The 23,987-nt window shown below is 36.1% G+C and overlaps 1 protein-coding gene across 2 annotated transcripts; it reads right to left on the reverse strand.

The window, feature by feature from the left end:
* Window positions 1-10,103: 10,103 nt before the first annotated feature.
* On the reverse strand, window positions 10,104-19,477 carry LOC110935466 (von Willebrand factor A domain-containing protein DDB_G0292028-like). Of its 2 annotated transcripts, none has more exons than XM_022177846.2 (12): window positions 18,946-19,477; window positions 15,965-16,117; window positions 14,915-15,127; window positions 14,574-14,663; window positions 14,367-14,483; window positions 13,953-14,222; window positions 13,454-13,688; window positions 13,252-13,352; window positions 12,994-13,164; window positions 11,696-11,770; window positions 11,505-11,612; window positions 10,104-10,294 (listed from the first exon to the last, which is right to left on the reverse strand). In XM_022177846.2, exons 1-12 carry the CDS (start codon window positions 19,375-19,377, stop codon window positions 10,286-10,288), a joined length of 1,974 nt encoding a protein of 657 aa, XP_022033538.1. In that variant the 5' UTR covers window positions 19,378-19,477; the 3' UTR covers window positions 10,104-10,285. The 2 variants fall into 2 exon arrangements, with proteins under 2 accessions (XP_022033538.1, XP_022033539.1); XM_022177847.2 differs by having other exon boundaries at window positions 15,965-16,104; window positions 18,946-19,459.
* Between the last annotated feature and the right edge of the window lie 4,510 nt (window positions 19,478-23,987).

Genomic DNA, 23,987 nt, shown 5'->3' on the forward strand with positions numbered 1-23,987 from the left:
TTCAAGCCTGGCAGTCGGGATTAAGTTTCCACAAAATGCGAGGAATGACTCTTCACTGTACTCACCCTCATTCAAACCCGGGTGGTTGTGCTTCCTATAAAAAGGGTTGAAGCGCAGTCGGTAATGGGTTTCCAATCAATCTACACCTTTCAAAAAAAATTATATAAGTATTATATAATTGTGACAAGAATTATACAGAAACTAAATCAAACATTACATGATTAGAGGACACCATAAACTTAACAAATTAGAATTATTTTCGGTTTTTTGGTGGGTTGATGGTTTTCGAATTGATTGGATGGATTGTTCAACCCTAAATTTCTTTATATATATTTCTTTATAAAATTATAACTTGTATATTCAAAATCGTGATTAGTTAACTTATTTCTCTAAATCGTTTAATGTATATTTAATTGTTATAGATTTATTTATTTGTTCTTAAATTTAAATATTTGTAAGTTTACAAACCTTTTACGATTTTATTATAAATATAAAATTTATATATACAACTTCATTTTCATGTATACAAGAAAAGACAAAAATAAAAGTGAATGGTGCTTAGGTTTTTGAACGTTTTTTTTTCCGAGAAATCTTAACCATAAAAATGAATCAAAGACTGTAAGAGACGTTTTTGGTGTCTTTATCTATGATTGTTATATAGAAGTTATTGCCCTTCCATTACGCATTGTCTTATAATATAACTAGGTTAGAACCCCGTGTATTACACGGGTTTACTAAATATAATTTAATATACTAAATAATAAAAATAATATATCCTTAAAAAACTCGTGCATTGTATGGATTTAACAAATGTAATTTATATATCAAATAATAATAAAAAGGTATATCTTTAAAAATCTTGATTAATACATGAGTTAAATAAATGTAATTTTGTATAGTAAAATGTAAATAATAAAGAAAGTTATTTTATTTTAAAACCCTATGTATTACACGGGTTGAATAAATCTAATTTTATGTACCAAATAAGAAAAAAAAGTTATATCCTAAAAAAACTAATGATAATATATTAATACAAAGTTTGGTTTTCGTGACAGTAAGAAAAAGTTATAGCAAAAAAAAAAAACAAAACAAACGATTTCGTTATAGGGAAGCATTCTGTTCCAAATTCAAAGTAAGCTAAGATTTAATACTAATTTATTATTTGCTTAATTAATATTCTAATAAAAAATAAAAGCATTTTGTGAATAACACGTGTCACACATGAATTGATAGATAGATATAGATTAATAATATTAACATGTTATTAAAATTTTATGCATGATAAAACCAATAATGCTTAGGGTTTTCCCCTCTTCTAATTGTTACAAAACATATAAAAAAACACACGATAATTGTTTTGATTAGTTGGCTTGAGGTGTCATAAAAGATTCATTTCTGGCTAAAAGGGTAAAAGTGACATAACTACATGGGCCAAAATCATAATTTACTCTTGATATTAACTATATATTTGAACGTTTTGTTTAGTTTGGTATCAAATAGATTTTACGAAACTTAAAAAAAATTAACTAATATTATTTATCATTTCTACATTTACAAGTTTTAAATAAAGGGTTAAATTTATTGAGACTTCATAACATTTATAAGTTTTAAATAAAGGGATCTTTACAATCACAATATCCATCGCGTATCGAGTATTATCCATTAGTATATTGAAATATATGACTTTTTTATTATTGGTATATAAAATTAGATTTATTAAACTCGTGTAGTACACGTGGTTTTTTTTTAAGATATACCTTTTTTATTATTTATTATACAAAATTACATTTATTCGACTCGTGTAATACATGAGGTTTTTAAGATATAACTTTTTATTATAGGGAAATTGGCCTGTAATAATCTCACCTGGACCTTATTGGCCATTAATAATCCCATCTCAGAATATTCCCTCCACCAGTCCCACCTTTCACATATTTTTCCTACAATGGTCCCCCGTTAAAAAAACTTAACGGAGTTAAGCTTTTTTCCAAATTACAAACAGATTTTTTAGGGCTTTTGATTAGAACGACGATACGAGTCCATTGATGTAAAACTTGCCTCGAAACGGGGCTCCAAACGATGAAAACGGCGCTTCAATTTGGGTGTTTAAATTTCCAATTAACCACAATCAAGTCACTTGGAGCACCATTTCGAAGTAAATTTTACATCAATGGACTCGTATCGTCGTTCTGATCAAAAGCCCTAAAAAATCTGTTTGTAATTTGGAAAAAAGCTTAACTCCGTTAAGTTTTTTTAACGGGGGACCATTGTAGGAAAAATATGTGAAAGGTGGGACTGGTGGGGGAATATTCTGAGGTGGGATTATTAATGGCCAATAAGCTCTAGATGGGATTATTACAGGTCAATTCCCCTTTATTATATGATATATAAAATTAGATTTATTCAATTCGTACAATACACGGAGGTTTTTTAATGATATATTTTTTGTATTATTTAGTATAGAAAATTACATTTATTCAACCCGTGTAATACACATATTTTTAAAGGTGTAACTTTTTTATTATTTGGTATATAAAATTACATTTATTCAACACGTGCAATAAATGAGGTTTTTTTTTTAAATGTATTATTTTATTATTTGGTAAACAATATTACCTTTATTCAACCCGTGTAATACACGTGGTTTTAAAAATATAACTTTTTTTATTTGGTATATAAATATTTATTATTTAATATATAAAATATATTTATTTAACCCATACAATAAAGGAGGTTTTTAAAGATATATTGTTTTATTATTTAGTATATAAAATTCATTTATTCGACCCGTATAATACACGAGGTTATAACCTAGTAAAACAATTGGTGATTAATATACTAAATAATATTTAGTATAAAATATTATTACACGGTATTACACGTGCACCGACTAAATAGTTTTAACCTAGATATTTGGTGGTTTATTATTTAGTTATTTTTATTTGATCTCTTCATTGTATTATTATTATTAATAATGAAATTTGTATTAATTTAGATTAAATATTATTATTATTATTAGTATTATTAATAATTTTAATCAATTAAATGAGAGAATGACAAGTGTCCCAAAACAGGTTTCTTTTATTATATAGTATAGAAGATTTTGATTTTACATGTTTAATAAGAACCAATTTTAAATAAATTGTATAGCCGCAAATATTTATTATTTTAAATTTAATATGTAAAAATAATTTTTAACCATCTCTTTTATCAGATGTGATTATGCTTAGTGGCGGAGCTTGAACAAAAACTCGGTAGAGTCCGAATTCTCAAAACCAAAATGGTGGAGGCTGGACTCTTAATTGCTATATGCCTAATCTCAATATCTCAACATTTTTTTAGAACTAATAAATTAAGATCACTGTTATTTAAATAAAACTTGGGTTATTAAATGTATGTTCACGTGACTGGTAAAACTCGTGAGAAAGTCGATGATACAGTTTGTCTTCTAATCGATGGTTCAAATGCTTTTATATTTATGAACTTGATACAAACATCACAAGTTTTGATCATACATGACACACTATTTTGTTTGGATATCATAAAAGCGCCTTAAAATATCGTTTTATAATTGTTAAATCTTCGTTAATAACTATTTGATTTTTTATTTTTTAACTCGTATATTATACGAGGTTATAACCTATTCTTTATCTAAATAAACGAAAATAACCTAGTTATCTAATGTTATCCCTTAGGGTATCCGGGGCACCAGCGGTAACCCCTTTCGGTGACCCAAGTCACCTAGCGGGAACACCGCCGGCGTTGGTGCGGGGAGAGGGTGCGGGGAGGGGAATCGGGGAGAAGTCACCGCGTGAAGAGGGAGGAGATGGTGGGCCCATCTGTTATTTCAACCAATCAAAACATTTTCTTTTTTTTTTAATAAAAAAACAAGTCACCTAATAGGGGATTGACGCCATCAAATTGGGGTGTGAGAGGAGTTTAAGAGGGGAGTTGACGTGGCATAACCTGATTCGGTGTGCGTAAGAGAGGGGACTCCCCTCTTAGGCCATGTGTAGTCATAAAGCCCTTTTAGGGGCGTTATGCGACATGTGGCGCGCCACGTGTGCGGGTGGGCGTTATGGGGCGTTATGCATTTAAGCCCGTAGTCATAAAGCCGCTACCCATCAATACCTAATTATTAATTTTCGTTTTTATTAAATAATTATAAAAACATTAACATTTTTTTGATTGGTCCAAGCTTAATAACCTTCCTCCCTCACTCCTCCCTCACGCCGCGAACATATTCGCGCCTCCCCCAAAATTCTGAAACATGGCGCCTAGGGGGGTGGTGTTCCGGGCGTTTTTTGGGCGCCATGCTTGGCCAAAGCGCCCCATTACACAAGGGCTTAGGAGAGTGCCTAGCTCACCCTTATGATCATATTATTGACTTTGATGGGTCAAGTTGTGAACCGTTAATATTTTATTTTCGGAAATAAAATTACAAAATTATTGTATTGACTAGCATATCTCTCTATTTTGGACGCGTATGTTTTGACTTTGGTATATGGATTCTCGGACATCGATAGTTTATTATTTTAAGTTTAAACTTTGTATGTCTATGAACATTTTCATATATTTTATTTATTATTTACTTTTAGAGTGTTTATGTATATTTAAGATAGTTTATTTATAAGATGCACTTATTTACGTGTTAATATATAAAATGATGTGACAATTATGTAAACATTCAGTAAGGTCCATGATTAGGGTGTAAGGGGTGCTCACCTCTTAGGTGAGTTCCCCCTCTTACACACAACCAACCAGAATAAGCCACATCAACTCCCCTCTAACACTCCCCTAATACCCCTTTTTGATGGCGGCACTCACCTATTAGGGGAGTTGGTTTTAAAAAAAAAAAAGAAAAAGAAAATTTTTGATTGGTCAAGATCTCCCTCTCTCCTCCCTCTCTCCTCCCCTCTCTCGGCAACTCCCCACCTATTTCACCCTCTCTCTCTACTCTCTCTCTAACTCACCTAAGTGTTGGCAATGCTCACCTAATAGGTGAATGGAGTCACCTAAAGGGGTCACCTAAGGTGCCCCGGACACCCTTAGAAATTATTTAATGACGACATTCAAGTTTCTTTCAGAAATATAATAATAGATGTCCTTTCACTTGTGGCCTGGTGATATGAGGATTGTGTTTTCTAATAGAGACTCAAATTCAATTCCTATTACTTTTATATTAAGGTGGATATAAACAATAAAGGATTTGGACTAGGCCTTGTGTGAGTTTGTCAATTCGATTCCCGAGCCCAACCGGGTTTTCGTCCCATCGTATGTTACGCCAGAAAGTTATGCTCTTGTGGTGACACAACAATTGTCAAGTGGCAGCCAAGGGAACACCCAAAAAAGCCAAACTTTGAAGTCAGAGTGGTCCTGGTTAAGACAACATCGTCTGATCAGAATGGACCAATACAGGGTTCTCCGATTTGAAGAGTGTGATAACATTATACATGAAGTTCATCGTTAAAAAAAATATATAATAATAGATACTTTTTCTATGATATCGAATTTTATCATTATTATTTCCTAACTAACAAAGTAAGCAATTATATATATTTTTTAACAGCAGGTAAGCAATTATATCACTAATAAAACAGTAAACTACACTGACTTAACACTTGTCAAATCCAGCATTAAAATTGTCTCATTGTTGACACATGTCGTGAAGCTTGTGGTTCGTGATGAGACAGTCAAAACGAATTCATTATATTTACAGAAAGTCCATATATTTATAAAATGTAATGAATCTTCTTGTCGTTATCAACAAACAACCAGATTTATATACTATTACACATGATATGATGTAGTGCGACATTTTGAAATATCGTAGATCAATTATAGTGCGTTAACAGTGTGTTCGCTACTAGTATAATTAGCTGTCGTGGGGACCATCGACGGTCTGGACTTATTGAATAAGTCTGGTCTGGAGATGGGTGTGCCCGAAACAATAATAAAGTTTTCAACAGGAGAACAAATTGCCATTATTATGGGGAGATAAAAAGACAAACATGTATCCACATGTGGGTAAAGTCACTACTATTGAATGTGGTGAATGATGTCATTTCAATATTCATGTACGATGATTATGCATTGTAAATTGTTGCTACGACGTTGCTTGCTTGTGGTCTATTATCTGTTGTGTCTTCTAAATTGTCAGGATTTCACTTTTCTTTGTTAGACTATGGGATGTGGTTTCGTCCTCCCCGACCATTTACATCCGCCATATCACCTCCACCTTACACCAGTTATTTCTCCATCCCATCAGGGGGATGGAGCCTTCCCTTCTTCAAACAAGAGAGGGAAATAGAAGAGAGAGATGGAGAGAAGTGATCGGGGAGCTCAGGAAATTTCCACCGAAGATTGGGCCAGGGTGTGGTGTGTGTGTGTGGGGGGGGGGGGAGGGGGGAGGGGGTTCTAATCTAATCAATTAAATTAGAATTCTTACAATTGATTTGTTTATTAGACCATATGGTGTGGGATAAAGCCCCTGAGGGCTTTGTCACGCTACATCAGCGCCACATATGCGTGACATAAACAAGGGCTTTATCGTTAACTTGCACGGTGCATGATAATGCCTCTTTAAAGTCTCCTTTAAACAATATAAAAGAAAAAAGAAAATAACTCAAAAAAGACAAAAAAACACGTGTGTTTTAAAACTTATGGTATTTATATGATTATATTCGGCAAACCATGTTTTACTATTATGCAGTTTCGCGAAACAAGTTTGGAAATCTATTCTGGAGTGGATCAACTGCCAAACAATATGTACAGAAGTTTCTCTAAAGCAACTGTTAAAGGAAGTAATGGATCTGCAGAGGAGCCGAAATAAGAGGAAGGTTATACACGCAATAGTTTTGCAAACGGTGTGGTGGCTGTGGAAAACCAGGAATGAGAAAGTTTTCAGAGGCAAATTGGGCGTCATCCAAAGAATAATAGAGGAAATCAAGGAAGAATCTTATCAGTATTTAAAACAAAGATCAAAGTTCAAATCAATTCAAAGGCAACAATGGTGGGATTTTAATTTTATTATGTAAGGCCTCAAATGTAATTTCATTGATGTAACTGTAACTTTTGGCTTCCAATTTCTGGCTGGGAGCTATGTTTTTTGGTTGAATGAATAAAGTCTCGTTTGCTTTTCAAAAAAAAAATTTATATGATTATATCCATAGGGTTTTAATAACAAAAAGTTGTTTTGTGTGACATTTAAGAGCTTAACTCTAAGTTAACATATATTAGGCCATGTGTAGTCATAAAGCCCCCAAAGGGGCGTTATGCGCCATGTGGCATGCCACGTCACCCCGGGGCTTTATGGGGCTTGAGGCCGTAGTCATAAAGCCCTACCTCATCATGACCAAAGTGTAAAATGCAGGGACCAAAGTGTAAAATGCAGGGACCAAAGTGTTTTAATGCAGGGACCAAATTGTAAAATGCAGGGACCAAAGTGGAAAATGGAGAACAAATAGCGCCGCGAAATAAAACACGCCCTTTCTTTTTTTTTTCTCATAGCGCCCCGGGGGGCGGTGTTATGGGCGCCGTATCGGCGCTATGCATCTCCTCGCGCCCCATTACATATGTCCTTATTAATAGGTTTAACTATGATTAAGAAAGTAATTATGCAAAAGAAACGTAATTAGGTGAGAAGAAAATGAAGTTAGAAGCATTGATTGTTAATCACTGCGCATGGGAAAAGGTCTCATTAATGTCTGCCATATCTTCTTCTGTGTTCGTCTAACTTACCGTCCAATACTTTCCTGAACAATCATGAATCATGACATATACTATAATAATTCTTTTAATATATATGTATTAAAATAATACTTTCCTGAACAATCATGAATCATGATATATACTATCGTAACGTCTTATACTTTTATTTAAGAGCTTAACTCCACGAAGACTGCCCTTGCTAGAAACATCTTGTTCTCTCTTGTTCTATGAAAACTGTTATGACTAATATCATTTTATCGTATGGGACCTGTTCCACATCAGTTGTATGAGCAATTAATGTGGAGTTTATATATACTAAATAGACTCTCTCACCCATCAGACTAGTCTTTTGGTTCTCTTGTTTGGTATGTAACACATGGTGTGGACGATATATGCCAAGGGTGCAAGATTCACCTATTTTCACCTTCTCCGCTTGTAACAAAAACACGTATCCGGAACCAGACCCTAGTAAAAAAACCTGGAATGTGTTATAATTATTCCCGGGTATTTTACACATGTAACCAATCCTAAAACGATGGCAAAACAGTAATTTTGAGCTCGGGGCGAAACTATAATTTGTCAGGACTAATGAGCGAGTACTAGACAGTTGCCTGACACGAAAAAAAAAATCGAGTCAACCAATTAAAATAAAACACTTCTACACTTTTGCTAAAAAACTAAACCTGTGGCAACACTTTAATTTTTAGATGGGGGCAAAATTGTATTTTTTTGGCTGATGTAAAATCGTATTTGTCAAAAGCTAAAATGATGACAATACTGTAATTTTTAACCATGGGCAAATTCGTAACTTTGAATAGGGCCAAATTCGTAATTTTTACCTGGGGTAAAATCATATCATAATGTAATTTTTAATTAGGGGCAAAATTGTAATTTTCGGCCAAGGTAAAATCGTAATTTGCCAAAAGCTAAAGCGATGACAATACTGTAATGTTAAACCAAGATCAAAATCGTAACTTTGAAAAGAGGGCAAATTCGTAATTTTAAACTGGAGTTAAAATCGTAATAATGACTGAGTGCCAAGCATTACCCCAACTTCTCTTTGCAAATATATATATATATATATATATATATATATATAGGGAGAAGATCATGCGAGAACCACCTCTTATTGTGAGAACCGCGAGAACCAATGTGAACACACCAAAAATGCCTAAAAATAGCTAAAAATCACATAAAATTTTTTTTTTGATTTTTTTAATATTTTTTAGGTTAAAATCGCTACTTTTCGAATCAAAAAAAAAAAAAAAATTTTTTTAATTTTTTTTTAAAATTTTTTTTTTTTTTTTTTTTTTTTGCTTCGAAAAGTAGCGATTTTAACCTAAAAAATATTAAAAAAATCAAAAAAAAATTTTTAGATTTTTTTTTTTGATTTTTTTAGATTTTTTTAGATTTTTTTAGATTTTTTTTAGATTTTTTTAGGTTTTTTGGGGGTTTAGTTTTTAGCATTTTAGCTTGGGTGGGGGGGGTTAGGTTTTTGGGGGGTGGGGGAGGGGGGTTTAGGTTTTGGGGGGGGGGGTGGGGGTTAGGTTTTTTTTAGCTTGGGGGGGGGGGGGGGTTAGGTTTTGGGGGGGGGGGGGGTGGGGGTTAGGTTTTTTTTTTGGGGGGGGGGGTGGGGGTTAGGTTTTTTTAGGTTTTTTTAGCTTGGGGGGGGGGGGGTTAGGTTTTTTTTGGGTGGGGGGGGGGTGTTGGGGGTTAGGTTTTTTTAGGTTTTTTTTAGGTTTTTTAGCTATTTTAGGTTGTGTTCACATTGGTTCTCAAGGTTCTCACAATAAGGGTGGTTCTCGCATGAGCTCCTCCCTATATATATATATATATATATATATATATATATATATATATATATATATATATATATATATATAATGTTATAAAAATCAGCTACTTGTTCTCAAAAACAGGCTGGCCGAGCACAAGAGTAGAATCACGCAAGTTAAAACTGGCTACTTCAGTGGTTTTCGAGTTAACCAGCTGCTATGGTTTTGAAAAGAAACCAAAGATTTGTTCATTTATTAATATTAATGCATAGGTATAGAGGTGTACAAAAAACCAGTTTTAGAACCGAAATCGGGAAAAAAACCGAAACCGGTTTTTGTTTTAACCGGTTCTCGAACCGGTTTTATAACCGAACCGCCGGTTTGTGACCGGTTATTAATCTTGATCTGAAAAACCGGTTAAGCAGCTTAAAGCCAAAAAAAGTATATGCTCAATGGGTTGTCAAAATGCGTAGGTTTATCGTCTTGGTTTAGCTGGTAATGTGTTCAATTCAGTCCGAAATGTATGTTCCTTACACATGTTCTATGTATATCACGACAACAGAATGTCAAAAGATGTATAAACGATAAAAACAACTTCCTCAAAGCGATGATACTATATCAATAAGCAAATATCGGTTCCATTTCCAATCAACAAAAAGTCGTTTACACAAGCATTAATTTAAAACTAAAAACATACATTCTCGGATCCTCCATAGTTACCAAAACATTTCCAAAAGTTTCCTAATAATCATACCCTTTATTGATCACTTGCGACCTCTGAAGATCCCACCATATATAATTCAACGATACTGTAATGCGCAAGTGTCACAAAAGGTTAGAACTTCACGATATCAGATTTTTTATCCTAGAAGCAATACTGACTACTGAGGGTATACAGTAGTCATATAGTGCCGATAATAATCCCATCTGAGTTTATTGCCGACAGTGGTCCAACCTTTAATTCCCAACATTTAGTGACTAAACGCGTTACAAAGTGCAAACCACAGGGACCATCCGTGTACTTTTGAAAAACTAGGGACTAAATCCATAATTTTGGTTAACCACAGGGACCATCCGTGTACTTTACTCCTATACAAGTAGTGCTGGCAATTTTACACGAATACACGACACGGACCTACACGAAGTTAACAGGTATCATGTACCAAACAGGTAGACACGAGATTAGGGGGGGGGGGGGGTAGTTGCACGGACCTCCCATCCGCCGGAGTATTGCAACTCCGCAAGCTAGCTTAGCCCCATAGCTGCCTGGCGGTGATTACCCACGGTGAAGAGCCCCAACACCCCATTAGGGCATTGCCGGGAATCGAACCGGTGACCTCAAGAAGAGGCTGGGTGAGGCTGGCCAACTGGGCTACCCCAGAAGGTTAGGTAGACACGAGATTACCTGCTAATTTTCGTGTATAAACAAGTTAAATACCTGTTTACCTGTTAATACCCGTTAGTACACGATAAGAAATTAAATTAAATAAAACTCATCAGCCATTTGCGTGTGGGTTCCTTAATTTCTTTCTATTTTTATTCCCCATTCAATTCAAAAAAAAAAATAAAACCCTAAACTCCCTCTGTAACTCTCAGATAGCATGTCGTGTTCATGTTTTTATTCGTGTTAACAGGTATTTTTCATGTATAACAGTCGAACAGTCGTGTTAACAGGTATTTACAGGTAATTTTCGTGTATATCATGTCGTGTTCGTGTTTGAAAAAAGGACACGATAAGTTATCGTGTTGTGTTCGTGTATGGGATTTCGTGTATCGTATCTTATCGTGTCGTGTCTTATCGTGTACGGGTATACACGACATGCCAGCCCTACAAGTAGACCATTTAGCATAGTTGTATAAATAATCATGTAACATAGAGATCAGTTTGGTCTGATGACATGTCGATTTTGAAGTAGCGCCACATCAAAAAAGTCAACATGGTCAAACTTACGGAGAAGTCATTGCTTTGACATTCTATAGAAACAATGATTTACCATGTGTTTATGCAAATACGCGTACCTCTTCTGGTGAAACGGATTCGATGGCTGGTTTTACGTTCTCATGTTGAACTAGAATCATGAGCGTATATTCAGAAGGAATCCCTCTTTGTAAGCTCATTTTTGCAACCTGCAAAAAAAGGAAAAAATAAATAAAACACAAGTTCCGATAACTTGTAATCCGATATAGATATCAAGAACATGAACATAAACCTTTTGCTCTAGTTCGGTGTTTTGGTCTAACCATGCTTGTGCAGTGAGTGTAGCAATTTCCCTCCTCGCGCATACCTGAAAATAGATGTGATAAATTGTAATGCAATATATTAAAATGAGTCTTCGGGTTGTATGTTATTGATAACGAGTCAAATTGGGTAAAATAGATGTATAAAGAAAGGGCCAAAGTCGCCTGAAAGGGTATCCAAATGCTTAAACTCTTCTAAATCAAATTTTACTTGTAAATAAAACTATTTATTTTGTTATTATATAATTGTATCATAGTTATTAAAGGCGCTAGGCGCACTCAAGACGCATAGGCCTCGCCTGGGGCCTAGGCGCAAAGCGCAAAAAAAGCAAGGGCTTGAGAAAAATAAAGCGCATGATGAAAATAAAATTAAAAATATAATATGTATTAGAAAAAGAATACTATTCTTTAAATAAAATAAATAAAATCTATTTTATAACACTTTATATCATTTATTTAGAACCAAAAGTTCTAAATTATTAGTGTATTAGTGCAGAAAAGTAGTTTTCCTTAGATAAAAGTACGGATCTAGCTAGAATCTTGCCGGAATTTAGAAAATTTGGCCGGAAACTCTCCGGAATCCAGGAATCTCGCCGGAATGTGCACCTGAACCATCACCTGGAGAATTAAAGCGCAATTTCCTGGACTTAAGGCGCAACTGCCTCACCTCGCCTGAAAAATGGGCCTAGGCGCAAGAGGCGATGGCTTTTAACAACTATGAATTGTATTAGTAAAATTCACTAACATCATTAGCATTTCCTCTCTCATTTATTCCTTTGATTTTGGCATGTGTTTTGACATATTGTAAGGCATGTGGTTTAGACATATGGATCGTCTTCCAAAGAGTAAAATGTCATTTTCGTCCATGAGGTTTGATCACTTTTTGCGACTTTCGTCCCTAAGGTGCCATTTTCATCCCTGAGGGCCAAATTTCGAGAGAAGAAAGTCGCAATAAATTGCCAAACTCAATGATGAAAATGGCAATAAAACGCAAACCTGAAGGGCTCCATTACACAAAAAAAATATCATTTTGGATGGAACAAGCAAAAATGACTAAACCTCAGGGACGATTTTGCCATTTTACTCTTTTCCAAATTAACAAAAATGTATGGTCAAAAAAATTTTGTTGGCTCAGTCCGACCCGACCCGACCCGTCCCATTTTGACCCACAGTAAAATTCACAAGTTTTGCCCTGAACCTATTATCCACCCTGCCTGGAAATGACAAAACTACAAGATTATTTCAAAGATTATCATACTATAATGTTTACCATTTCTAACGGCATGTCATTCGCCTTCATTACTTTGACATCAATCACACGTGTGTTAAAATCCGCCAACAAACCTCTAGCTTTAACAGTGTCAGGAAATTCCCCTTTGAATCTGCCTGACACGATTAACGGTCTTCCTGACAATAAGTCTGGAAGACGAAACGGGAATATCTGCAATAATTAAATAAAAAATATATATATAAGCGAAAAAAATATATATATATCAAAACCATATAAGTATAAAAAGAAGAAAAGTACCTCGTGTGACTCGAGATTTTGTAAAGCATCAAGGGTTACATTTGAAAGCAAAGGTGCTGTGGCATTGTCAAACAGTTTTTGCATACGGATGCTGATTGAATCTAGTAAAAAAAATAAAAATAAAAAAACATTAGTGTTGAATAATTACTAAAATAGGAACATAAAACACGACATGTTCCGGTTGTTAAAACTTGAAACTGACCTACATCCAGTGCAGAATCAAAGTATCCCCTTCCAATACTTGCAAGCATTTGCAAGAAATAATGATTGCAATATGAACCTATGCCAAATGTATGAATTCTAGGAGAATTTAATTGTCCATTCCCGATGTGATGTTTCATCGTATTACATATATCTCTTTCGTCTTCAACAGCCCCGTCGGTTATGAGAAAAATGAGAGGAATCGAATCACTGGTTTTACCAACCATGTCAACTGCCTGAGTACAACGATCATTTTCATTTTCAACGACAAAAAATACAATAATCATTTTCAAACGCGAAGACAGTGGCGGACCCAGAAATTTTTTTCTAGGGGTGCAGATGAGGGGTTCAACGATATTTTCAAGGGGTGCGATCAGGTTTTTTGCGTAAAAAATACACTAATTTTTTTTCAAGGGGTGCGCCCGCCCACCCACCAATCAACATAGGTCCGCCCTTGTGCGAAGATGCGGATCATGACATTCATATATTACATTAACTACCTGTTTTAAAGGAAGCATGAGGTTGGTGCCTCCATGAGCAATAAGATTTGTGTTCATCCATTCAGTTGCATTAGTAATCGTTTCTTCTGTCGCAAACTCCAACGAAGAAGAGAACGACTTAATTTCACCATTCGAAGCTAAAATGTTGAACATATCTCCTTGGTTTAGCTTCCAAAGAGATCCTACGACTTCATATTTTGTTTTCTCAAGCGGCTCGTCTCTCATGCTGCCACTAATGTCGATTATAAACACAACTTCCTTTTTAAAAGCCTATTAAACATTTAATAGTTATTAACTTATTATAAATATAGATTGTTTAAAAATATCATATTTCTCAAACTATATAAATACAATTTTTTTTTTCTTAATTTTCTCTTATAAGGCCAACTTGACTTGCTATAATTGGATACTAACCTTCATGCTTTGGTTAACCCCTGGAAAAAGATAAAAGCAAAACATATCTCTCTGATCATAATCATTTAGAGATGGAGGTTGCACGAGCAAACCACCGAATATCTCATTTGCGCATACCTGGAGCCAACCCGATAATAAATTCATTAGCTAAGAAAATCTAAAAAAAATTAATTGGTACGAAGATGTATATAAGATCATTCGTGTTACCGAATAAGAAAAATAGAAATCTTGAGTAGACCACTTGAGAACCTCAGCCTCATACGAGAAGCTTAATTGCCCAGCTCGTCGTTTTACTTCCTACAAAGAGCGAAACCAGATGATCTAGCTAGTTGAGTAACGGGTCAAAACAAGCAGAGTGTGGTTGATTGACGGACCACATTTTTTCCCACTTTTAAAATATTTAATAAACAACCAATGTGGTAATTAGGATTATAAAATTAATATTCTTACGCTGATAATTTTTTATTTTTTTTGGATAAAGCAATTTAGGAAGTTGTATGAATTAAAAAACGAGTATGAAAGTCTTTGTGTAAGTATTTTTGGCTTGCCTTTAAAGGATGGCTAGCAATGTTGCATGTAACCGCGCCATATGTACCAGAATTCACATCTAGAAGTATTTTTTCTGTACACGATACTTTCTTCGACACAGGAAATACGTGAACAGGATAAGTGAACGGCACGCACAAACAAAAACCATCGCCTTGATACGACATTTTCTGTGCCCATCTTGCTTTAACATGGATATTAGATCCTCCTTCAACCTTACAATATTAGTGTCAAAGAGTAATTTAATTAAGTGACTTTATAATGTCAAATATCCTATGCATTAATTACATCAAAATGTTACCTAGCTAGTTTCACATTTTTCATCATTATATGTAGGAGAAATTGGCTTTTGTAAGACCATGTGTAGTGGTTTAGCTCAATAATGCCCCTATCATGGGGCGTTTTGCGACACGTGGCCAAGGGCGTAGCTTAAGAGGGGCCGGGAGGGGTGCCCGACCCCCCGAACTTTTCGCTCAGTAGTGTTATATATGTAGTTTTCGTATAGAAAATTTTGGGTATATACGTTTTCGACCCCCCCCCCTTTTCATGGTCAAGCTTCGCCATGGCACGTGGCAGTCCAGTCAGCATGGGGCATTATTGGGGGTTATTGCAAAAGTGCCGTAGTGGGAATAATGCCCAATAACACCCCTTCCAATCATTAAACAATTATTTTTTTATAGAGAAAATGATTAAAAAAAATAAGAAAATGAAACTTACACTTGGACCACTCCCATTGGCTAGTCAAACATCTCATCCTCATGCAAGTTGTTTGTTGAGCGTTGTTAATAAAACGCTGCTTAACTTTTTTTTCAAAAAAAAAATGCCAAACAACGCCCTATGTAATTGGGGGGGGGGGGGGTTGGGTGTTATTTTTGAAGTTTTTTTTTAAAGAACGCCCCACTACATATGGTCTAACTTACATTTAGTTTTTATACCATTGAAGTATGTAAACTTATATAGCAGGTAAAACAATATTAACACTCGTTCAAATTTAATTGCAATAATAATTACTTACATATATCTTATTAGATGGTTTCTATATATATATATACCTGACAGACTTGAAAAGTGTATGTATTGCCTTTCATTAAGAAGCCATCTTTTGTGGTTTCTTGGCCATTCATGTCTTGTTCGTCTTCAGGTGTTATCAACCGCGTAAAATATGATCTTCTAGTGGTCTCAACCTCAACACCTAGAAGTGAACCCTGTTAGCCAAATTAACCATAAAGATCACAACATGAGTTTGGTTCTGATTATTTAAGATTTACATGTAACGAAATAACCCCGCGTGACAGATCATTTTGTTGTTGCTATTCCTATGAACTCATTATCCAAATCAAAGACCACTAGATGTAACGAAATAACCCCGCGTGACAAATAATCCTTTTTTTAATTGTAATTAGTAGATTTGAATTATATTGTTACTAATGATAGATTAAAGTAACGTGTTTATTAAAAAATATTTCGAGAAAAAGCAAATACTTAGGTGTTGTTTGTTTTTTAAGAGGTAGAATGTCTGTAGTCTGCGGACCACATCTTTAGAAGAAGAGGTGTACCAAACCTCTGCATTAAGACTGTTTGTTTTTAACGTATGTAGACTTCTAAAATAAATTGGCGATGGTGTACGGACTGTAGTGGTGGGTGGTGGTGTTGGACGGTGGTTGTGGTAGACGGTGGTGGGTGGTGGACGGTGATTGTGGTAGACGATGGTGGTGAGTGGTGGACGGTGGTGGTAATGATGGACGATGGTGGGTGGTGGACAGTGGTGGTGGTGGGTGGTGGTGCTTAACCCTCTCTCTCTCCAGAGCTTAGAAGATCTTAGAAGTGTTATGGTCAAGTCTGCACCAAAAAGAGCTCGCGCAGACTTTAATGAAGGCCCAAACTATCTACACACTTGGTGTGTAGATAGTCACCCCAAAAAAATGTTTTTTGTCTTTATGTACACACCCTGCAGTGTCGAACTGTGGCCAAAACGCGGCGTTTTGGTCCGGTTAACCAGACAAAGACTGACGGGTCTGTTGACCGGACCAAAACGCCGAGCTTTGGCCGCGTTTTGGTCCTGTCAACCAGACCGGGTGTCAGTCTTTTGTCTGGTTGACAGGACCAAAACGCGGCCAAAGCTCGGCGTTTTGGTCCAGTCAACAGACCCGTCAGTCTTTGTTAGGTTAACCGGATCAAAACGCCACGTTTTGGCCACCGTTCGACACTGCAAGGTGTGCATATAAGAACAAAAAACATCTTTTAAGGTGTGTAGATAGGCAAATGGATGTGCCAATAAGTACACCCTTAATGAAACGTCAAAAACAACCACCACCTTAACATTATAAGTACGATGCTCAATTGCTCACATGATGTAATTTGGGAAAAATGCAAGACATATAAGAATGGAAAATATAAAGTAATTATAAAAAGTACTCTAGGAATTAAATGGTCATCCGTATGAATGATAAACGGTGCAGTTGTACAACCACTTTTTCATGGACTAAATGATTAATTGTCACATGTTACAGCTTCTCCAATAAAAACTGAACAAAGTATGATACCCTATTTAATGTATACGTACTACAATTTTTCATATTTAATTTTGTTACACATTTCCGATCTATATACATTTCTTATTACCAAATCATTCACATTTCCAATCTATAAAAATTTCTTATTAACAAATCATTCGATAAGTATAATAAAAACAATAAGTTAATATAACATTAGAGTTTGCTTCCACTAAATCCACTTATAGCCAATGAGCTAGTGGTGGAGTGGTAAGGGAGAGGCCTTGTGTTCCAAGTGACCCAAGTTCAATTCCTGCCCCTAGCATTTAGTTTCTGCGGCACCTGGTGATGATGGGAGACTAGGCGAGTAGGCGGCGATCGCTAGTTCGATCCTTGAACTGAGCGGGTTTTACCTCACCGCACTGTCGTGCCTTCGGGCGAGTGTTCACGGGCTTCGGCCCCAGGTGAGGGTTTTCCCCGGTTCGGAAGGCGAGTGTATCCCGATGTGGTGAATTTCGCCAGTAGCCCATTTGGAGGATTCGTTGGCCGTTCAAAAAAAACTAAATCCACTTATATATCAAAATTATCTACAATAACTGTTAAATTTTATATTTATATTTACATAAAAAAAACACTTTAAATTTTCATTTTCATACTAAGAGGACCCGGGGTGGAGCTAAATTGTTCCGTGATGAAATGTGGTCACGCGTTATACACCGCCGCCTCTAGTGATGGTCACGCGTGGAAGAGTTAACGCGTTGTGGTGGTCACGCGTTGAACTTTGGAACTTTGTGTATGGTGGGTTGTACTCTAGTGCTGAGGAGTTGTACAGTGATGGAATAAATAAAAAAGGTTGTGATACCATCACTAGTGATACCACCCCCTCTACATTTCTATCACTAGTGATAGAATATTGGTTGTGCACGTGGCATGACTTGATTGGATAGTGGGAGTGATAGATTCTATCACTAGTAAACCACCCCTAGTCCCCTAAGGGTGTAAGGAGTGGTTAAACACTTTGGAGTGGTAAACCAAAAAACCGACCAATCAGAGTGTGTCATGTCAATCAGTCAAAAATGTTTAAACTTTACTGAAAAGTGTTGGCAATGGTTTAAACATTTGGTGAAGTGGTAAACTTTTTAAATAAAAAAAAAGGAAAAAAGATGTGATTGGTTGAGATTGGAATGGACCCCACCCCACACCCCCTCTCTCTCCTCTTCCTCCCTTTGCCGCATCGGTATACCGTCACCGCATGAAACCAATTATGATCGGTAAACTTTTGTAGGCATTGGTTTGCCATTTCGGTAAACCAAGTTTACCGACACACAATTCTTCCACACCGTATCCCCTAATGCTAATAGGTGCAGAAATGGTATCGGGCATATATAGATTTTATCGTGCAAAAAATACTAAACACTAGCGTGACACTATTTACAAAAATGTCACTGCACCGAACAGACTATTTGTATTTGATCCTATCGTAAATAAAAAAAATATATATATAACTATACATAATGTCATATTGTCATGAGCAATATTACCTGCTCACCCATCGGAATCACAACGCGACAATCGCATAATGCACTTGACGTTAAGCAATGAACGCGCCAAACGCCGTCAACCGTAACAACCGCGGTATCCAAATAACACTCCACCTTCAACACGACTCCGATCATATGCAACGGAATCAACGCCGGTGGATTACACCGTCCATAAACATACGGCTGGTAGCTCCGGATATCCGGGTTATCCACAACACCGGGCTCCGTTATAACGGCGTATACCATCGGTGCCGTTGGATGATGATTATACGGTAACCGGAGTGAGGAAGCTGAGGAAGATGATGATAATGATTTCTCCATTGATGGAGGTTTTGGAGCTGACGTGGCAGGTCCGTCTTTGCCGTAGTATATACGTTTGGAGAGCCTGAGACCCATATCGACTGATCGTGAAAACTCGTCGGCGGTTGACATTTTGTAGTCGGAAGTTCGCCGGAAGATGAGATAGTGAGATAGTGAGGGAGTTTGTGTGACAAATGGAAAGAGAAAAAAATAAAATAAAAAGGGTAGTTTGCTTAGAGTGCATGAAAAAATATTTTTTAATTTATTTTATTTAATTTAAGTATTATATAATTGTCGAAGAATTAGCGAGAATATAAATTAAAGAGTTAATTGCCCGGATGGTCCCTGTGGTTTAACAATTTTTCACGTTTAGTCCCCACTCATGAAAATAGCAGGTATGCTCCCTATGGTTTGTCATTTTGTTGCTCGGATAGTCCCCTGACATTTACTCTGGGGACTATCCGAGTAACAAAGTGACAAACCATAGGGAGCATACCAGCTATTTCTAAACTAACTGATATCTATCCAGGGACTATCCGAGTAACAAAATGACAAACCATAGGGAGCATACCTGTTATTTTTGAAAGGTGGGGACTAAACGTGAAACCACAGGGACCATCCGAGCAATTAACTCTAAATTAAATATTAGGGTGGACGGTATCATTCAATCATTTTAGGGTGTTTGAGTTACCGTCTAGCCAATAATATCATGTCATGTCAAGTCCGCATTTCACTCCCCATTTTGTACTCAATCACTGACAGTGATTCAAACATCTGGAGAGTGGTAAAAAATTTAAAAAAAAAAATATGATTGGTTGAAAGGGGTTGAGACCCACCATTAAACCCCATCTCACTTCCTTTCCTCCACTTCCCGCATCGGGGACTATACACCGAATTACCCATTCCCCGCTCACCAAAATCTTGCCAGCAGCCAATCACCGCTCGGTGAAAACAACACCCCGCATGTAATCGGTGAATGATACCCGTCCGGCCTTACATGATTAGAGGACCCTGTTAAAATAATACATTGTATTATTTTGTCATTCTTCACTGGGCTTTAACTTGTTTATTTATTGGGCTCCTTGTTGAGCTTATGTGGTTATTGGGCTTTGGGCTGTTATAACAGATTTGATTAGTTGTTACAAGTTGTTGTGCAAGTGGTTGTTTCAGGAAATATCTCAGGGGGGCTTGTTGTAACTTTGAGGACTGAAGCTGCCATTTTGCAATAGATGAGGATCTTGTTGTAACATGCTGTATTCGAGAATATAAAAGGCTTTGATCAGATGGAGAGTTCGAGATCTCTCATTCTTGTTCGCTTTCTTCATCACTGTATTAGTTAGGGTTTGTTGGTGTTTTCACCGTTGTATCTTTGGTTCTCTCATCTGTTAGAGAGATCTCAGTGTATTGTTGGTATAGATGATCATCAGTGGATGATCATCAACTCTGGTTGTATCGTTCCTCTTTATACAGATCTTACGATTGTAAGATCTTAGGGTTTTGGGGGGTACTTTTCTGGTTTGGGTTAATAAGATTTTTGGTCACGTTTTGTCGCTATTTCTCTGTTTGTGTTTGTTATTTCCTGTTCATAAACCGTCATACCATTGTTTTAACATGGTATCAGAGCTATATAGCTCTTGGTGTTGTTGATCTTTGAGTTTCCGCTGCATTATCTGTCTGATTTTGTGTTTTGTTTGTTTTTTAGGGTTTGTTCCTTGAAACCTGGTGATTGGTGATAGATCTTCTCAGATCTGGTGTTCTGGTGTGTCATTGGCGTGATTTGTTGGTGAAACCCTAAACTAGGGTTTGGTGTGGAATCATTGTTATCCGGTGCAGTTGAAGACCCGTGTTGGTCTCTGTAACCCTAGAAGGATACAGGGCAAACTGACCGGGTGTATTGTCTTCTGATCTGAGTCTATAGCCCTAAGTGAAGGCTGTAGTTCAGATCCTCTTTAAAATCGCACCCTCTGTAAGATCGTTCTCTTTGTATCTTGTTTTCTTGGTTGTTGGCTAGTTGAAGTCGGGGTAGTGAGGACCGGCACCTTATTTGTTATTGTTGTTTGTTGCTGTCTGTCTAGTTCTTAGTGTGGCTCCTGAGTAAAGGCTTGTCCAGGCACCTCTGAGTGATGAACCTGGAATCTGGTCCCTGACTCAGTTTCGCCTATTTTTTGTGTTGATTCTTGTCTCTCCTGTTGCTTGTTGTTGTTAGTGTTATCTGTGTAGTTATTGTTTGTTCTATCTGTTGCTTGTTATTGTTGTGATATCTGTGCTATTATTGTTTGAATCATGACTGGTGGTGAGGGTACATCTGTTACCCTGATCAGCAAGTTGGACATAGGGGATCCACTTTACTTACATCCTAGTGACTCAAGTGCTTTAACCATAGTAAATTTAAAACTTAAAGGTACTGAAAATTACTCAGTTTGGTCCAGTGCAATGAAACTTGCACTGGAAGCAAAAAATAAGTTTGGATTTATAAACGGTAAATGTGAGAAACCTAAAGATAATGATGTGCTTGCTGCTCAGTGGGATAGGTGCAACTCTGTGGTCTTAACCTGGTTACTTAATTCTATATCTGAGGAATTGTTTTTAGGACAAGTTTTCTCTAAACTTGCTTCTGAAGTTTGGACTGACCTTAAAGAAACCTATGATAAGGTTGATGGTTCTGTTGTTTATGACTTGTATAAAAGAATTAACTGTATATCTCAAAATGGTAGTTCTGTGGCTGAATATTATAACAAACTGACAACTATGTGGAAGCAGTTTGATGCAATGGTGCAACTGCCTTCATGTTCTTGTCAGGCAGCCAAAGACTATAATGATTTTTCAACTCTAATCAAACTAATGCAGTTTCTCATGGGTTTGGATGATGTGTATCAACCTGTGAGAACCCAGTTGTTGACAAGAGAACCATTTCCTTCTGTTAAAGCAGCTTATGCTTTAATTTCTAGAGAAAAGTCACATAGACTCTCAAGTAGTGGGTCAAAGAGTCAGTCTGTGTCTTTTGTTGCTAAGTCAAATCAGAGTTTTGATTCTAGAAGAAGAAACAATTTTAGGGGGTCAAATTCTAATTTGAAGTGTACTAACTGTAATATGGTTGGTCATACTGTTGATCGTTGTTTTGAGATAATTGGGTATCCTCCTGGTATGAGGAAAAGATCTAGTGGGACTTTTGGTAGGAATAATAGTGGTAACAATACTAGTAAGTCTAGTGTTTCTACTGGCCCTTCTAGTTCTGCTGTTTCTGCTTTGCCTTTTACTTCTGAACAGATTGCAAAGCTCTTAAGTTTAGTTGGTGATAAACCTGAGGGAGATCAGGTGAAGTCTAATATGGGAGGTATGTCTTCATGTGTTTACAGTTTTGTTAGTTGCTCTAGTAGTTCCATTTTTAGTCATAATCATAATTGGGTTGTTGATTCTGGTGCTAATCAACATATGGTTAAAAATGATGAAAATATGTTTAACTGTATAGATGTATCTGAATGTGGTTTAAAGGTGGGTCATCCTAATGGAACTAGTGTGAGTGTTTTAAAAATTGGGGAACTAAGATTGATTAATAATGTTGTGTTAAAGGATGTGTTTTATGTTCCTGAATATAGTGTTAACCTGTTGTCTGTTCATAAGTTAGCCAAAGATAACAACATTAATGTATTGTTTAATGAGAATAATTGTATGCTTCAGGATTTGAAGTCAAAGAAAATCCTGGTGATTGGTAAACAAGAAAATGGGCTGTACTTTGTAGGAAAAGATGGTAATGTTGTGAATATGTGTTTTAATAGTGTTGTTAAGTCTGATTTGTGGCATAGTAGGCTGGGCCACCCCTCAGATCAGGTTTTGGCTATATTAAAAGATGATTTAGATGTTAATTCAACTGAACATAGTCCTTGTGAGATTTGTCATAGGTCTAAGCAAGTAAGAGTGCCTTTTCCGTTGAGTGAACATAAGTCTAAAGAAATTGGTGATTTAATTCATTTGGATTTATGGGGTCCGTATAAGGTCACTAGTTATGAAGGGTTTAAATATTTCTTGACTGTGGTTGATGATTTTTCAAGGTCTGTGTGGTGTTTTCTTTTAAAAAATAAAATGGAAGTGTTTGAAAATCTTAAAGATTTTTATGAAATAGTTCAGACTCAGTTTAAAAGGAAGATTAAAATGTTTAGAAGTGACAATGGAACTGAGTTTGTTAACAGTCAAATGTCATTATTTTGTAAAACTAAAGGTATAATACATCAGACTTCTTGTTCATACACCCCACAACAAAATGGGGTGGTTGAACGGAAGCATAGGCATCTTTTAAATATAGCCAGGGCTTTGATGTTTCAGGGTGGTCTGCCTTTGAGGTTTTGGAGTGATTGCATTCTGACTGCTGTGTATATTGTTAACAGGCTTCCGTCTTCTGTGTTAAATGGTAGGAGTCCATATGAGGTTATGTTTAAATTTAAACCCTCTCTGTCACATCTTAGAAATTTTGGGTGTCTTTGCTTTAGTACTATTTTAAATGAATCAGATAAATTTGCTTATCATGCTGATAAGTGTGTTTTAATAGGCTATTCCAAGGTAAAAAAAGGGTATAAATTGTGGAGTTTGGATGAGAAAAAAGTGTTTTTCTCAAGAGATGTCAAGTTTTATGAGAATGTTTACCCTTTTAAGTCTAATAAAATGGTTGAAAATGTTGTGGTTGATAATAGTTTAAATCAAATTAATTTTTTTGATAAAGTAGAAGCAAATACACCTGAAGTTTTGGT

Source organism: Helianthus annuus, chromosome 4 (assembly GCF_002127325.2).
Source record: "Helianthus annuus cultivar XRQ/B chromosome 4, HanXRQr2.0-SUNRISE, whole genome shotgun sequence".
Lineage (NCBI taxonomy): Eukaryota > Viridiplantae > Streptophyta > Magnoliopsida > Asterales > Asteraceae > Helianthus > Helianthus annuus.

What these genes read in the sequence shown, in the direction of transcription:
- LOC110935466 (XM_022177846.2), bottom strand. Translation starts at nt 19,377, where the DNA reads ATGTCAACCGCCGACGAGTTTTCACGATCAGTCGATATGGGTCTCAGG. An exon ending in TGATTCCGATGGGTGAGCAG is followed by an intron (nt 16,118 to 18,945) that starts GTAATATTGCTC and finishes TTTGGCTAACAG; the next exon opens with GGTTCACTTCTAGGTGTTGA. An exon ending in ACACCGAACTAGAGCAAAAG is followed by an intron (nt 11,613 to 11,695) that starts GTTTATGTTCAT and finishes CTTTTTTTGCAG; the next exon opens with GTTGCAAAAATGAGCTTACA.